Source organism: Phyllostomus hastatus, unplaced genomic scaffold (genome assembly GCF_019186645.2).
Source record: "Phyllostomus hastatus isolate PE091 unplaced genomic scaffold, TTU_PhHast_1.1 phas_scaffold_78, whole genome shotgun sequence".
Lineage (NCBI taxonomy): Eukaryota > Metazoa > Chordata > Mammalia > Chiroptera > Phyllostomidae > Phyllostomus > Phyllostomus hastatus.
In genome coordinates this window covers 59970221-59985774 of record NW_025334041.1, presented here as the reverse complement: position 1 = coordinate 59985774, position 15554 = coordinate 59970221, and the positions used below count along the sequence as shown (strand labels likewise).

General features: G+C 40.2%; 1 protein-coding gene across 42 annotated transcripts in view; it reads right to left on the bottom strand.

Moving 5' to 3' along the window:
* MAP4K4 (mitogen-activated protein kinase kinase kinase kinase 4) overlaps window positions 1-15554 on the bottom strand; it is a 198302-nt gene that overhangs the window by 21944 nt on the left and 160804 nt on the right. For 6 of the 42 annotated variants that reach the window (XM_045827875.1, XM_045827880.1, XM_045827869.1 and 3 more), the window contains 10 exons: window positions 12975-13208; window positions 11919-12025; window positions 10445-10587; window positions 9648-9745; window positions 9095-9103; window positions 7339-7514; window positions 6695-6815; window positions 5448-5639; window positions 3302-3419; window positions 2812-2982 (listed from right to left, as the gene is read on the bottom strand). In XM_045827875.1, coding sequence (XP_045683831.1) covers window positions 2812-2982; window positions 3302-3419; window positions 5448-5639; window positions 6695-6815; window positions 7339-7514; window positions 9095-9103; window positions 9648-9745; window positions 10445-10587; window positions 11919-12025; window positions 12975-13208 — 1369 coding nt within the window. The remainder of the gene's footprint in view (window positions 1-2811; window positions 2983-3301; window positions 3420-5447; window positions 5640-6694; window positions 6816-7338; window positions 7515-9094; window positions 9104-9647; window positions 9746-10444; window positions 10588-11918; window positions 12026-12974; window positions 13209-15554) is intronic. The other 36 variants (XM_045827908.1, XM_045827899.1, XM_045827903.1 and 33 more) reach the window with 11 other exon arrangements.

Genomic DNA, 15554 nt, shown 5'->3' with positions numbered 1-15554 from the left:
CCCTTCCATTCTAAATGAAAGCTTTGCTGGATAGAGCAATTCTGGATGCAGGTCCTTGCCTTTCAAGATCTGGAATACTTCCTTCCAGCCCCTTCTTGCCTGCAAGGTTTCTTTTGAGAAATCAACTGACAGTCTGATGGGAACTCCATTGTAGGTTACTGTTTCCTCATCTCTTGCTGCTTCTAGGATTCTGTCCTTCATTTTTACCTTGGCTAATGTAATGATGATGGGCCTTGGTGTGTTCCTCCTGGGGTCCAACTTCTTTGGGACTCTCTGAGTTTCCTGGACTTCCTGGAAATCTATTTCTTTTGCCAGATTGGGGAAATTCTCCTTTATTATTTGTTCAAATAACTTTCCCACTTGTTGCTCTTCCTCTTCTCCTTCTGGTACCCCTATAATTCAGGTGTTGGATTGTTTCAGGATGTCCTGGAGGTTCCTAAAGCTGTTCTCATTTTTTTGAATTCTTATTCCTTCATTCTTTTCTGTTTGGTTGTTTCTTTCTTCCTTCTGGTCCACTCCATTGATGTGAGACCCAGCTTTCTTTCCATCACTACTGGTTCCCTGTGTATTTTTCTTCATTTCACTTATTGTAGCCTTCATTTGTTCATCTAATTTGCGACCAAAATCAACCAATTCTGTGAGTTTCCTGATAACCAGTGTTTTGAACTGTGCATCTGATAGGTTGGCTATCTCTCAGTGGCTTAAAAGGATGGGTTCTGGTGGGGCTTTCATTTGTTCTTCTGTTCGAGCCATCTCTCTCTCTTTTTTTTTTGGTCTGGTTGCGCCTGTTACGTATGAGGGGCAGAGCCTTAAGTGTTCACCAGGGTGGGGCAACCCAGTTGCTGGGTTGTGACACCACATGTGGGGATGGGGTCTGAGAAGGAACAATGGCGCTTGCTCTGCTCTGTGCTGATTTCAGTCCCTTGTGCTGCTTCCCCAAAGCAAACTGGACCTTTCTAGTGCTGATTCCCGTGTGGGTGGGCTTGTGCACGCTGTGGGTCTTTCCAACGATCTCTCCTGTGAGGCTACGTGTCTCTCCCTGCACCTCAACCCCCACAGGTGTTTTCAATCAGTGCCCCAAGGCTCTATTTCCCAGTGTTGGGATCCTGGGTTGCTTGAAGTGCCTTGCTTCACAATTGCCGCCTCGCTGGGTCTGCCAGTTGCCACCCCTCAGCCAGGATCTGCCCACTGTGGTCTTACACACCCAGTCCCAAAGCTCTTTGTGCCGTGCGACCCCTCTGTGTCCAGCTTCCCAGCTCTGCCCCTCCTACCGGTCTGGATGAACGTGTCTATTTTGTCCAGAAGTCAGGTTGTCCGACTTCCATACAGTTCAATTTTCTGTCAGTTCTGGTTGTTATTCTGTTACTAAATTGTTGCTGTTCCTATCTTGGTTGTGTGAGGAGGAACAGTGTGACTACCTATGCCTTCATCTAGGCTGGAAGTCCCCAATATAACCATTTTTGATGATATAAACACCCCCATGACAGGCTTTTGTATGAACAGAAATGGCGCTCAGCCCCCAGAAGGATCATAGCTCACACTCCCCGAGCAGCAGGAGCATGCCATGATGTGCTGTGCCGCTGCTTTCACATGATCCCAACTGTCCCCCAAATGGCTATTACTTCCTTTACCTAGAAGGTTAGTAAAGAAAAGTCCTTATTATCATTAGGGGATTTAAAATACTCAGTAGTACCAAGGACAAAAATCCAGAACTCAAGGAATAAAAGAGATCATAGGTATGTCTGCAACAGGTGGAGACAACTTTCCCAGACCCTTAGGAGCAAGGCCGAGCAGAGCTCACAGGTGGGCAAGAGGGGCCAGTGGACAGATATAGTCCAGAAGCTGGACTAGGAGGAAAGTTTATCAAGTGTGTGGCCCTTCTTCAGCAACAGGACAAGGAACACCTTGAGGGTGAGGAGGTGGATGCTGGGACCCTGGGCCTTGATTGTTCTGGGTACAGTGAGAGGCTGCATGAGGAGGAGAGTTGGCTTAGTCCCTGTAGGGAATGCAGAGGCCGCTGATGTTCCAGAAAATACATGTTGGGGAAAATGTGCTGGGGACTCAAAACAATGAACAAACTGTGTGTCTTCTATCCATTTGCGTTTGCAATGCCAAGGGAATAAGAAACGTTTCCAAGGAGGACCTGGGTCCCTAACAAAAATAACAGATAAAACAAATTGCAGGACTGGAAGAAAAAGTCAGTCCAAGAGCAGGATATCTGTGAAAGTGAAAGAGGGGATAGACCAGGGGGTTACAGAAAAGTTAAGTTTTAGAAAGTGAGATGTCAGAGTTCTGTGCATGGCCAGCTCTCCTGGTGTCTTAGGTTGTGAAGACGCTTCACAAACACAAGTATTCAATAGGTCAAGTAGGTTCCACAGCCCTGTTTTGCAAAATGTGCCAGTGGCAGCCTGCTTTTAAAAGCTTCGTTAAATGTCAGGCCCAAGGAACAAAGACCAAGAAAAAATATTAAATGGAAACATTTAAAGAAAAGCAATTCAACAAATTTCTTCATTCACCTTATAAATATGGATGAAATCAAATGTCTATTCTCATCTTTTTACTTTCCACCTTTACAAGAAATGGAGACAAGTCATTCTTTTTAACACCTGATAGCTGGAACGCATGCCAGCATGCATGCATACCTTGCCTGACTGAACAGGAGGACCAGTGGTGGGAGCTCAGAGTTCTGCCATTGTGCCTGTCAACAGCTCGTCAAAAATCTCCAAACTACCCAAAACAGTACTTCTCTAAAAGACCAGCCTACCATTCAGAACAAAAATAATAGGGCCAGAGTAGCGGTAAGATACCTACCCCACAAGGCAGCACACAGAATCTCAGAATTAAATCTCTTCTTGTATTTACGGATCTCTGGAGTGTCACTTTGCGGCCTAGTGTTGGTGGGATTCACATTGACTACTGAGCCCTTCCGGGTGGGATCTTGCCTTATGGCTTCCGGTCTCATTCCATCACAGGAAAATCCCACTAAAACACAAGTACACTTGAAATTATTTTCTGTCCACACCAACAATGTGCCTACCTCTCTCCTCACTACACTGAGAAAATATTCATGTGTCATAACTGAGTCTTTGTCCACAAAAAAACTTGTAGGCAATGAATATGGAAAAATGAAATCAACTATGCAGCTCATTGCAAATAAGGCAATGCAAGCGGGGTGGGTGCTTGTGTTATCTGAGGTCTACACCTGCAACGGCCACCATGCCATGCCTAAGCCACAGGAGGGAGCAACACAAAGTAACTGAGTCCTGTTGGTCAGCTGCTTTCTTGTTGCTGCTTTACTTACCCACAGAAGTCACTGTTGTCCCACTAGATGGAGAGATCTGTAGTAATCTGGGGTCTATAAAAGGTGTAAAGGAGGAGGAAGATTTGTGTTTCTGGAGTGTGCTACTAGCGGACTGAGTCTGCAATGTAAATTTCAATTTTATTAATACAATGACATTAAAAAGATAAACATTAAAACAGTTCAACCCACCCCTGTACTGTACTGTTTCCCAATACAAAGCCCTTCCCCTCCTGCATCACCCTCCAGAACACTTTCGAGGGTGCTTCTGCACGTGCCCAACACTATCAACAATACACTGCTTATATCTCTTTTCAGGAATATTGCTCATCCAAGGTAGGAATGCTGCATCCTACCAATAAAACCTACAATCTTGCTCCTAGTTTTTTTTTTTAAACAAATAATGACAACTCCTAAAGGAGGTTTGAAATGTCTTGATCTCAATTCATTAATTTCTGAATTTACTCTCCTATCCAAAAAAGTCCAATTAATCAGTGCTGGAAACTTGGCAGTCCTTAATTTTTATATGGCTTATTATAAAGTTAGCCTCTTGCCGGAAAGCTACAGAAGCTTGGCTACCATCATTTTAGATGCATCATCATAAACTCGTATCAAACAGAGCTCAGTAGTGAATGGTGCAAGTGACAAAATAAAGCCATGTCTCTTTGCTTTTAGGAGCACCAGAGTTTTGGTTAATAATGTAACTTAAGACAAAAAACCCACAAAGAAAGTGAAACAAATTGTTAAGTGAAAATGTAATGACAATTAAAAACAAAACAAACAGAAAAATTAACTTGCCAGTTTAGTGAGTTAAGGGTTATAGTAAATACTGTACATTAGAGCAAAATGGAACACAGTTGAAATATAAATATAAGGAGGAGTGTGAGTACAGGTGGGACACATCACCTAGAGAAAACAGAATTTGTCTGCTCAGATGCTTCCGTCCTATACCATTTCTCCTATGTGGGCAGCTCAAGTCATCATGACCCAGAGCCCATGTCCTCCTAGGCTCCCAGGGTCTCTGCCCCCCAGCTGACAGAGCTGCCAGTTTACAGGCTTCCTCCCTTTATCCCATGATCTGCAGCCAATCCAGCCCATGGCCACTCTGATGCTGGGCCTGCACTGGAAGCAGTGAACTTGTCCCTGCTCCTTCAGGGGGAGAGGATTATTCTGGTTCTTTCTAACAAGGGGAACCAAAATAGAAGCAGGCAGACCAGCAGTTAAATGTTTACACTGACAAAACTAGCTGAAGCTACATGCCACTTTTAATCTCCTTCAACTATCAGACAAATGCATTTAAATCAAAGCTCCCATGAAATCAAATCACTTGTTTAATTCAGTAACAGGGTGCTCAAGGTGCACTCTGTCACTGCACTGGTAAGAAGGGGGTTGGGGGTGCATGACCCCATTACAAAGAGCAAAGAATCACCCAACTACCACTCAGACTAGCACCACAGCCGAGCCTTTGTATGAGCACACAGGATTTCCCATTTACAATTTTACATTAAAAGCACATTCAGACCTTCCTGTTTAACATCCTAAATGTCTAGGTTTCCTCGACAAACATTTGGCCTCTTCTTCAACTCTGAGTGATTGTGTATTTCAAGGAAAAAAATCCTTAAACAGGGTTGGTGAAAACAAATGAAGAGTAATCAATCCATAATACCCCCCAAAACAAAAAACAATGCAGCCCTGTTTGAAGGAAATGTCTGCTCAGGATGACAAGTTTGCCCAAGTCTGCTTAACCAACTTTTGCTATATTTTATTTATTAGCTAAAAAAATATAAAAGGCAGATTCCCCAAATGACTCTAAGAGTTTCATGTAAATACAGAATGGATCTGAGAACACAGCAATCACTTTATTTAGATTTTTAAACAATAAACTGAGTACAGAAAGCCATGCAAGTACACTGATCTAGAGAAGGAAACAGTGACCTGGCGCATTTGGAGGGAGACTGATCTAGGTTAAGGGATTTGTATGCAGATCTGAAACATGTTACTTGGGGGTTGGGGAGAAGGGTAGGTGATAGAAGAAAGTAGGTGGGGAAGGAAGGGGTAGGGGGTGTTGGAAAGGTCTCCTTTGCAAACTAGCTACTAGGCAGTGCTGGTCTAACCCTAGGAAAGCAGCCAGCTGTGGTGCAAGACATACCTCATTAGTAGTGAGCTTGTCCTGGGGTGTCTGTGGGGACATGGTGGGTGTCGGCTGGCTGGAAGATGGGGAGGAGGAGGTGGAGGAAGTGGAGGAGGAATGGCTTTGCTGTAAGAGATCTGGCAAGAGGTGAATGCGACCGGCAAAGCCATTGCTCTCATGATGGCTGGCACGCTTTTGGTCAACTGTACTCTGTAGAAAAAACAGGCACACTTGTCTCGCTCAAGCACTGCTAAAATTGCCTATGACCCTACAGATAACTGACTTTGTTCAGGTGCTGTGTGACTTTGCAAACTGTTACATTATTGAGGAAAGACTGAAGGAAATTAGCCTGAATTGCTCACACTTCCTTGCTGAATGCCTAAGTTGAGCCAACAGAACTCAAAAGTACCTCATCTGGTGGCAACAGGTTTCGAGCAGTAAGTGTTCAGTCTGGTTTATCTGCCACACTAGCTGCTGTTCCCAAAATCACGAGTAGTGTTTTTTCTTTATAAATATTGCTGTCTGAAGCTCTAGAAAGTGCCCTGTCGCTTCTTGGAATCCTGGTCTTTTCCATGTTCTTCCCACTTTCCATCCAAATGCATTGCCATAGCATGAGACACATTCAGGGAAAAGTCCAAAATGCTGGGTAGGTGCCCTGTTCTATTTAAATGAGAAGCAGATCACTTTCCTTCAGCTAAGTTAAGAAATGAAGAGACAGTTGAAAAAATTAATAATCCAAATTGAGGGCATCAGGCGGTACACATTTAACAATCAACAGTAAGGAAACTAACATTTTGGAACACACAGAGTGACCTCCTTCTGATGGCTGAGGCTCGTCCACTCTGGTGGAGCCAGCCTGACTCTGCTCCATTGTAGCACTGCAGACGTGCAGAGCTGAAAGCTCTCTGTAGAACCACCAAGGCACTCTGCTACAGACTGGGCTCTGCCCCTGGCTCCACAAGCCTCCTGAAGAACACCCTGTGGCTTTTCTACTACCAGACACAGACAGTGAGACTCAGCATGGTGCTTGAATGAGGGCTGCCACAGAACATGCAGAGGAGCAGCAATGTGAAGTGGAGGACCGCTAGCACCTTCTTGGCATGCAGCACATACCTGCCTCCCTAGCCCAGACACTTTACCCTCTGGGTCTTGTTAACATGAAAACAGATGATGATGTAGAAACAGCATGAGTGAGTGAATGAGCAAGTGGGTTAATGACTACAAAAGCAGCTCAGACTCTAACAATGGTACAGAGACATGGGTACCTGGCGGACAATTAGCGTGCCCTCCTTGGATGGAGTCATGGCTGGTTCACTTTCCACATCGTCATGGACAATCATGGTTTTCACAGATTCTGTTTCACCATTGCTCAAATTCACAGATGACCTATTGAGAAAAAAATCCAGAAATGAAGGACCATAAATACCACTAGTTGAGTACATTCTGTTTATATACTTTTCACCTTCAAAAAGTCATTAAAAGAGATCACGCAACAGATAGAACATTTTTATAAGTAAAACAAATGCTTAGGGCTTTCCCTTCAACAAGTAAGTTCCTGCCAGTACAGTTTGTTCTTTGAGGAAAAAAATTTTTTTTGAATGAATGCTTATGGTTAATTAAAGTAGTTAAAACAAACTGAAATTTCCCTTTTAACATATCCTTAAATTAAAAAGAAAAAATAAAATATACATTGGGAAACTGGGGAGAAGCACTAAAACACACACACACACACACACACACACACACACAAACAGAAGGGAGAAAACATAAAGGCTGCCTGCTGCTGAATCTATAACTACATGTTACATGTTCACAGAATCTTATGATAGATTTGGAAAAACTGGTTCCCACTGGAAACTAGACTCAGTGGGTATGTTCTCATCCTCTCTAAAATACACCAAGGACTGACGCTGCTCTGGTGTCCTCTGATCCAGACATGGTTTCCTTGGTCCCCTCCTGCTCTGCATCCTCCTCCTCCTCATCCGTTGTCCCTGACTCCTCACTGGATGAAGAGTAGTCTGTCACTTTGTGGGGTGGTCGCACATCTTCAACTGCTCGAAGCTCTTTAGCTAGTGCAGTCAAATCCTAATGCAGAAGACAGAAAAGAGAGTAAGGCCAGTGGGAGGGGTGGGGTGGTGGTGGTGGTGGGTGGGGAGAACAAAAAAGAAAAAACAGCAAAGAATGAGAAGTTCTTCATTTTAACCACTAATAAAATAGCCACAACATCAATTTTGTAACAATGTTTTATAGAGCATTTACCAGTATCATGTGAAATGAGCACTTAAGCCTTTTGGTAGAAAAGACCAAAAATAGACAAAAACATAAAAAACAAAGTCAAAGATGCTATACAAAGTTCAAATCTCACACCAAAAAAAACCCATAAGAACCTGCTTATGATAAGCTGATAGCATTTTTTTTCAATTATGAAATAAAATTCTAGATCAACAAATGTGTTCAGGCAGATCCTTGCAGCTTATTATAGACACCTGCCTACATAACAATCTTCTTTTAGGGAGATTATCCATAAAGCAAGATTCTAGTTAAATGGCACTCATTTAAAGTATATATTTGGTGTTTTCAATTTTAGTTTTAAAAATTTCAAACCAACAGAAAAGTGCTAGAGTAAAGTGAGCAGCAGTATACCACTCATATCTTGCTTTACCAATTGTTAACAATTTGCCACATTGTTATCAACATTCATGACACTGAAGTGAGGAAATGGTAGGTGGGTGGGAGGCAGGTCAGGCACCCCTGTCCCTGCCTTAACCTAGGATCTTCAAATTACCAACCTGTAACAGTGCCAATGAATATGATGAGCACCAGAAAGGAAATCCATAGCAAAAGTTATTATTTAAAAAAATGCTTCATTTCCCTTTCCTATTCTATACTGAGATATTTTAAGACTCAGTCAATTATCCAAATATAATTTCCAAATGTGATTATTATTCATATTTTACATTTTCACATAGAAGTGTAAAGTGTATCTTTCTACTTGGGAATTTTATTTAAAATTAATGACTTTTGCCCTGGCTGTTGTGGCTCAGTTGGTTGGAGCATCATCCTATAAACTGAAAGGTCATGGGTTCGATTCCTGGTCAGGGCACATGTCTAGATTGCAATGTTTGGTCCCTAATCAGGGCACATATGGGAGGCAACCAACTGATGTTTCTCTCACATTGATAATTCTCTCTCTCTGTCTCCCTTCCTTGCTCTCTAGAATCAATAAGTATATATCCTCAGGTGAGGATTAAAAAACACAGTAACAATAATGATGTTTTACAAAGCAGGCTATATAGCCATCTCCCCTCCTGCCTGTTTTTAGCAGTTCCAAAAAAGTTTTCTTCTTCTCCCAATGAAGAACATATTTTGTTTTGTTTTTTTCTTTGAGCTTGTCCCTCTGAAGTAGCAGTGATCAAATATTGGACCTTGAGCCTTGAGAATCATTTGATGACAACAGTTGTGGCTTTTAAAGTTTTTTTTTAAAACTATACTTAACAAAAAATGCATGTAGAAAATTTGCGTGTTAAAAAATGAAGCAAAAATTTAGGGTTTTTTCATTCTAGAGAACAACAAAAAGATAAGTCGAGGAAAGAAAAGCAATGTAGATGGAATACAAGCTAAGTTACAGTGGTTCTCTGATGCTGAATTTCCAGAGAGGGGCTTACCACTTCACCCTGCGGTGCAGCCACAGTCCATTGAGTCAGTGATGAGGAGCACACACACAGCCCACGGAAGCACAGGAGAAAGAAGGGAATACAGGGAGTACAGAAGTCAATTCAAGCAGGAAATCATAATTCCAACAGGTTTAAAACTCCACAACGTGCACAGAGACAGGTCAGTTAATGCGACAAGGATTAAAAGAGAAGTATGAGAAAGTCCCAACTGCCATTCTAGGTACCAAAAAGCAGAACTTAAATAACAGGTGATTTTAAAAAGGTGATGGAAAATTTTTTTTTCTAAAAGCCAGTATTATAAATCCCCAAGAATGTATACACGTTAATGCAAAGAGATAAAACGGCTTTTCTTTCTCTTGTATTTTTTTAATAACTAAGTTGGAAAGGGGGCAGAAATGTGTGTGAGATTTATGGCATTCATTATAATCCCTCAAATCTGTAAGGGAGCCCCACAGAATGGATTGTACCTCTCAATTACATAGTTTTAATAGAAAGATCTCACTCAAGCTTGAAACAAGTAAAACTGATTTTGTGCAATTCTTACAGCAGGTTTGAGAGGTCTAAATACTTCTTTTCTGTCTTCAGGTTTTTTCACTGCATTTTCAAGGCGCTGAGATGGAGAGCCTTCAGATTTGGATGATGCTGTGAAGTTCAAAAGAAACAAGCAAGGTGGATATATACAAACATCCAGATGTGTGCTACAAGGCAGACCCAGCCCATCTAGCCTTTGCTTCTCACTGCCTTGACCCCCTGCCTACTTCTGCTAGCCCCACTCATGGCAGGGTTCTCACATGCAGACCTGGACTCCAAGGCTTCTGACTCCTTACTTAGACTCTATTAACACACTGGAGTTCATAAGACCTGGTTATGTGATTAATACTGTAGAGGGAAGTTTCACTGATCTATTATTATGAGTAGGTTTAAATAACCAATATTGATGATAATACTGATGGAGACTACATTGAAAGAAGTAGTTTCAAATCTCAGCTCAGACTGTTAGCTAATCACCTTGGATGAGTTACTAATCTCATGAAGTTGTAGTTATTGTAATCTGTAAAATAGAGACACTATATATATTTCATGGGGTTATTATACGGATTAAATCACATAATACATGTAAAGTGCTCATAGTGCTAGTCGTGTGTAAGGTCTCAAAAGTTAACTCTGTTATTAAAACTGTGATGACTACTATTATCATCAGCAATTTATACTCTAACATTGTCTTGTGACATGCAGCTATGTAAAAACCAAAGGTCTGTTACATGATTTAAAAGGTTTTATAGTATACTAATCGTAGCTCAATATCATTCACAGGAAAAGAGAAACAGAAAGTCACCCTACATCTCACTCGGAAGCGCTCTCCAGAGCCACTCTGAGACCCAGGCTGGGAGCCTGAGTTGCTGGACCCAGAGGAGCTGCCACTGCCAGGCCTGGGCACCAGCTTTTCCACTCTCTCCCACAGCAACCTGGACTCAACACCACTGCTGAAAAAAAAAAGAGGAAGACAGTAAGTAGAGCATCATCCTGAGATGCAGCACCAAATTAAAAATACAAACAGCATTCAACTCACCAAGTTATTACACTATTCATGGGTTTTATCTCAGATATCCTAACAAACCAAAAATGCTAAATGATATTCTACCATTAGTAGACCCAAAATCTTCATCAAACATGAGAGGAAATACTATTGTTTGGTCTATAAGTGTTATTATATCTGACATAGTTATAAACTTAGTTTCTTATCATAAAAAAATCCACTTAACAAATTACAGTATAATAAAATTATACTGTTTCCAGGCTTGGTTTTCTTTCTTGTCCAACTGACATTTATGCAGTCTCTTTACATAAGCTGTGTTAGAAATGTGACAGAGAGCAGGGGCTATGATCTGTCCCTGCCAGGGCTGGCCCCACAGGACAAGTTCACCAGGACAGAACTGATGCACAAACTCAGTCCAAGGAGAATCCCACAGTCTCCCCAGATCATTTATGGACTAGGAAGTCTCCGCAGCTTCTGGACTATCATGCATCTAACTGCGTCAAGTTATACTAAGGTTCCACAAAAAGAAAGCAAACTACAGAGGTTCAGTAATAATCAGGTACAAAACATTCAACAAAGTGACCTTTTCTCCTTCTTCTAGCATGGTACGGATCAATGGAACTTACTGAGATGATGAAAATGCTCTATAGCTGAGATGTATAATAAGGTAGCCACAAGCTACATGTGGCTACTGACCATTTGATATATGGCTAATGTCACCAAGAAAATAAAGTTTTGATCCTATTTAATTTTAACTAAATTAAATGCAAATGTAGCTGTATAATATAGTAGCCACTAGTCTCACGTGGCCACTGTACTGAACGGCTCTAGCACTTAACACCAGTACTTGGTTAATTCACTAGTTTACTGCAAACTATAAGTCAACCATTGACCTTTAGTAGCCTGTGTGTCATTTCTGTACTCCCAAGGCCTTAGGATTTCCTTCAGATAACAAGTTCCCATAAGTTATCATTCTTTTAGAAACCCTGCCCCCTTTGCTACTGTTTCTTCCACTTACTCTAACAGAGACAGATTTCATTTTAAAGCTGCCTACACAATTGGATTCAGACTTTCTCTTCAAAATAAATCGATTTGATGCTATTCAAGTTAATACATCTTATGGAAGTTTTTCTTTTATTAACTGATAATCTCTTCTTTGTCCCAGAACTTCCCTGTTTATGGGCATTTTTATGAGGGAAAAAAGATGACAAAAGACTATAACTACTGTGCAGTAAACCTATTCTTAAGCTTCTCTGTTTTTTGTTTTTTTTTTTTTACCTGGTGGAATTTCTTTGAGCTGCTTGGCTACTCTGCTGCCCACTGCCCTGCAGAGGGGAATCCCGCCGAGACAGAACAGGGGAACGAGACGTTGTTCTCACAGGGACCTTTGGGTAAAAAACACAGCAAGTAAGGTCTTGAAAATATGAGGAGAAAAAAGACTTCCGTACCAAAACATTTTTTTACAGCAATCCTAATTATGTTAGCCTTACTATATCATGGTCCTACCCCCCATTCCTGACCATTCTTTACCCTCCACTTATATAACAGAAAGAGAAAACTTAGTCAAAGGATCAAAGAAGCCAGGACAAATAGCCCTTCAATGCTTCTGTAATATTTAAATGGTGTTTGGACTAAAGTCTGGCGGCAGGGGACACACAAAGCATTTTGCTGAGATAATAGGAGAATCAGGAAAATAAGCTCAAAGAAATCAAACAATGTGTACAAATGGATCAGTAGGAATCAAAGACTGGGAGGAAGCAAGAAAATATTCAGAGGAAGCAAATACCAAGTAGAGGAAAAATAAACTAAATTGTGCTCTTGTGTTTAATTTCACCATTAAGTAATTACTAAAAAAATTAAAAGTAAAAATATTTTAAAAAGCAAAACAAAATAAAAACTTTCCCAATTTAAAAAGAAAAAAATCTTTTTTGAAATTTTTGTTAGTGTTTTTCCTTATGACATCTTTTCTGAACAGTAAGATAATGGTTTATGCTGTAAAACAACTTTATAGCTTCTATATAAACATATAAGACAACTGCTAAAATGTATTTTGATTCTACTTATTCTAAAAGCATATTCTTTATAGACATACTCTTAAATTATTTTGTTACCTAGTGTTTAAACATAGACTTAACAACAACAATAGATAGCTAATTGTCACTAGGTGAATATAAAACTCTTAAGTGTAGAACATTCTCCCCACTATAAGAAGTTCCTTTGAAATTTCATTGCCCCTGAATTTAGGTGAAGTCATTATACCCTTTATTGAAATAAATACTTTAAAAAATAACAAAAAGGAAAAAAGAAGCACATATCTGTCTTTCTGCTTCTTACCCTTGGAGGCACCTCGTCACTGTCTGATCTAGACCAAGCCTTTTGAGTGGGGTCAGGTACCTCCGACTTAGAGTCAGAATTCTGACTTAGCACCTCACTGCGGGAAGGTGGACATGGGTCCTGAGAGCGAAGATGGTGGTGTGCAAATTTGGGAGGAGAAGGGTCACTGAAGGAATGGGATCTCGAGACAGGGGAAACATTGTTCTTGAGAGATGCCAGGTGGGACCACTGTACCTTACAAGAAAACAAAACATAAAACATTCAATGCGTTCTGCATAAAACGCTTTTTTTGGTCAATACCAAATCCAAAGCAAGGAACTGGGAAATGCAAACTGGGTGCTATAGTATCAGGTAAGCCAGGCAACAAAACACTTTAAAGTGAAGAAGTGACCTGGGGAACACAATAGGTAGAAAAAGAACAAATGCACACTTAAAAGGAAAACTCTTTTAACATCTAGAAAAACATTAAAATAGCAGTAAACATGAAGATTTAAAAAAAGGCTTATAGAAGTCATGCTACATGCATATCCATATCAAAGCAGAGAATGGATAGGGAGAGAGGGACAGAGATCAAAGGTGAACACTGCCATACATGCAGACCTATCTATCCACCTTCACAGTAAGATTTCAGACCACGTAACAGTAAAACAACACATTTAATGAGCAAAGACAGACCCATCATGTTTTAACAGACTATAAATACAGGGTCCGGCAGTAGTAACACCTGTTTGAGTGTGATTGGTAGGGTAATAATATGGTTGTAGTAAATTATAGTTTTAATTTAAACATTTCACCTAAAATGTCATATGGTATGCTTGAATGTGATATTGTTATGTTATAGAATTATATGCTTCTGACTTTGTAATAAAAGATTTTGTAATGAAAAGTAGTGTTGCTTGTGCCAGACCCTGCAGAATAACTTAAAAACAGCTAACTTTTCAAACACACTAACAATTTTCTTTCTCTTTCTTTCTTTCTTTCTTTCTTTCTTTCTTTCTTTCTTTCTTTCTTTCTTTCTTTCTTTCTTTCTTTCTTTTCTCAAGCCTTAAAACACTCAAACCCTAGATCTGCATACACCCTCATACTAGTTATGAAAAAAAAAAAAAACCTTTAATTTCTTGAGAAATATTCATTAGTATGGTTCCCTAAATTGACCTCCTACTTGTTAACTGATTTTTTCTGGTTGCTTTCAAATTGAGAAAACAATCTCTGAAATAATCTGCATTTTCTTTAAATTACATTTTACTATTTTAAAATATGTTTAATATTGCAATTTACATTATTTTAGCTTTACATCTATTATATCAATGCATTTAATGAAAACTGGAAATGCCAAATCACAATTGATTCAACCTTCCCAAAAGCAAGATTCAAAATTAGTTCCAGATTTATGAGTTCTAGGTGACAGTCACATAACTCTAGTTATTGGTATAATCCCAGATGCATGAAATGTTTTAAATTTTGGGGGGTGGGGAGCATGAAACTGAAAGTATTATCTGTAACTAAAATTTTTAAAAACATCAGTTTTAGAATAGAGTCCTACCTAAAAAAAGTTTCCCAAAAGAGAATGTTTTCAATAGGTCTATGTTTCAGCCAAAAGCAACTTTACATAAGAGGAAAAGGGAGACTATTTCCAGGCACTGTATTAATTAAACATTAATATAAAAAGTAGTCTACATCATTCAGGAAATGCTAGTGGCCAAACAGATCAAGATTTTTTAATTATGGTAGGTTTTAACTTTCAGAACAAAAAATTTAATACTGGGTTCTTCACAGGAATGTCATCAAGCCTATTCTACTAGTCCCTCCTCCCGTCCCTCCTCCCTTCCCCTCCCCTTCCCTTCCTTTCCCTTCCTTTCCCTTTCTTCCCTATTCCCTTTTCTACTCTCCTTTGTTCCCTTTCTTTCTATCCCTTGCTCTTTAGAGTTACCACTGGCTTGTGGAACAGCTCTTCTGTGAATCAAGGAACTGCTGATCCCATGTAAATACCTCCTACCACCCAATATACCCCTTCCCCCACCCAACACACACCCACAATATCTCACGGTAAGGTCCTGGTTCTTTACTGTTTGAACTCCTCCATACTGGGTTTATTTACTGTAAAGCACATTCAAATCCTCATTTGAATTTGTTTTTCCAAATACCAGAGCTAATTCTATCACAAGGAAATGAACTTTTGCCTCCCAACACATGTAAACATCAGTAACAGGTAATCTTAGGCCTAAGAATTTGTTTCCAATATTCTGGGTTACATAGCTACATGGAGTAAAATGTCTAAAACTCAGTTGTTTTCAGTGAGAAAGTGGGAATCAGTGGAATCTAAGATCTCTGCCATGGGTACCCTTAGCTGCCTATCAAGAGAGGGTTCTCTTAACCTTAGCATTCTGCCCAGAGGTCCTCCCTCACCTAGACAGGGCGGCAGCCTGTGGTGGATTTATGAGAGCTTGTGACCCTGACCCACTTCAGGGAAAGCCACACCTAACCCATTCCATTGTATTGTCACTTTTTTTAGACTTCTGAACCTTTTGAGAATCCGATAAAAGACCTTTTTCCTAGGAAAAAAAAAGCACATTTGGACAA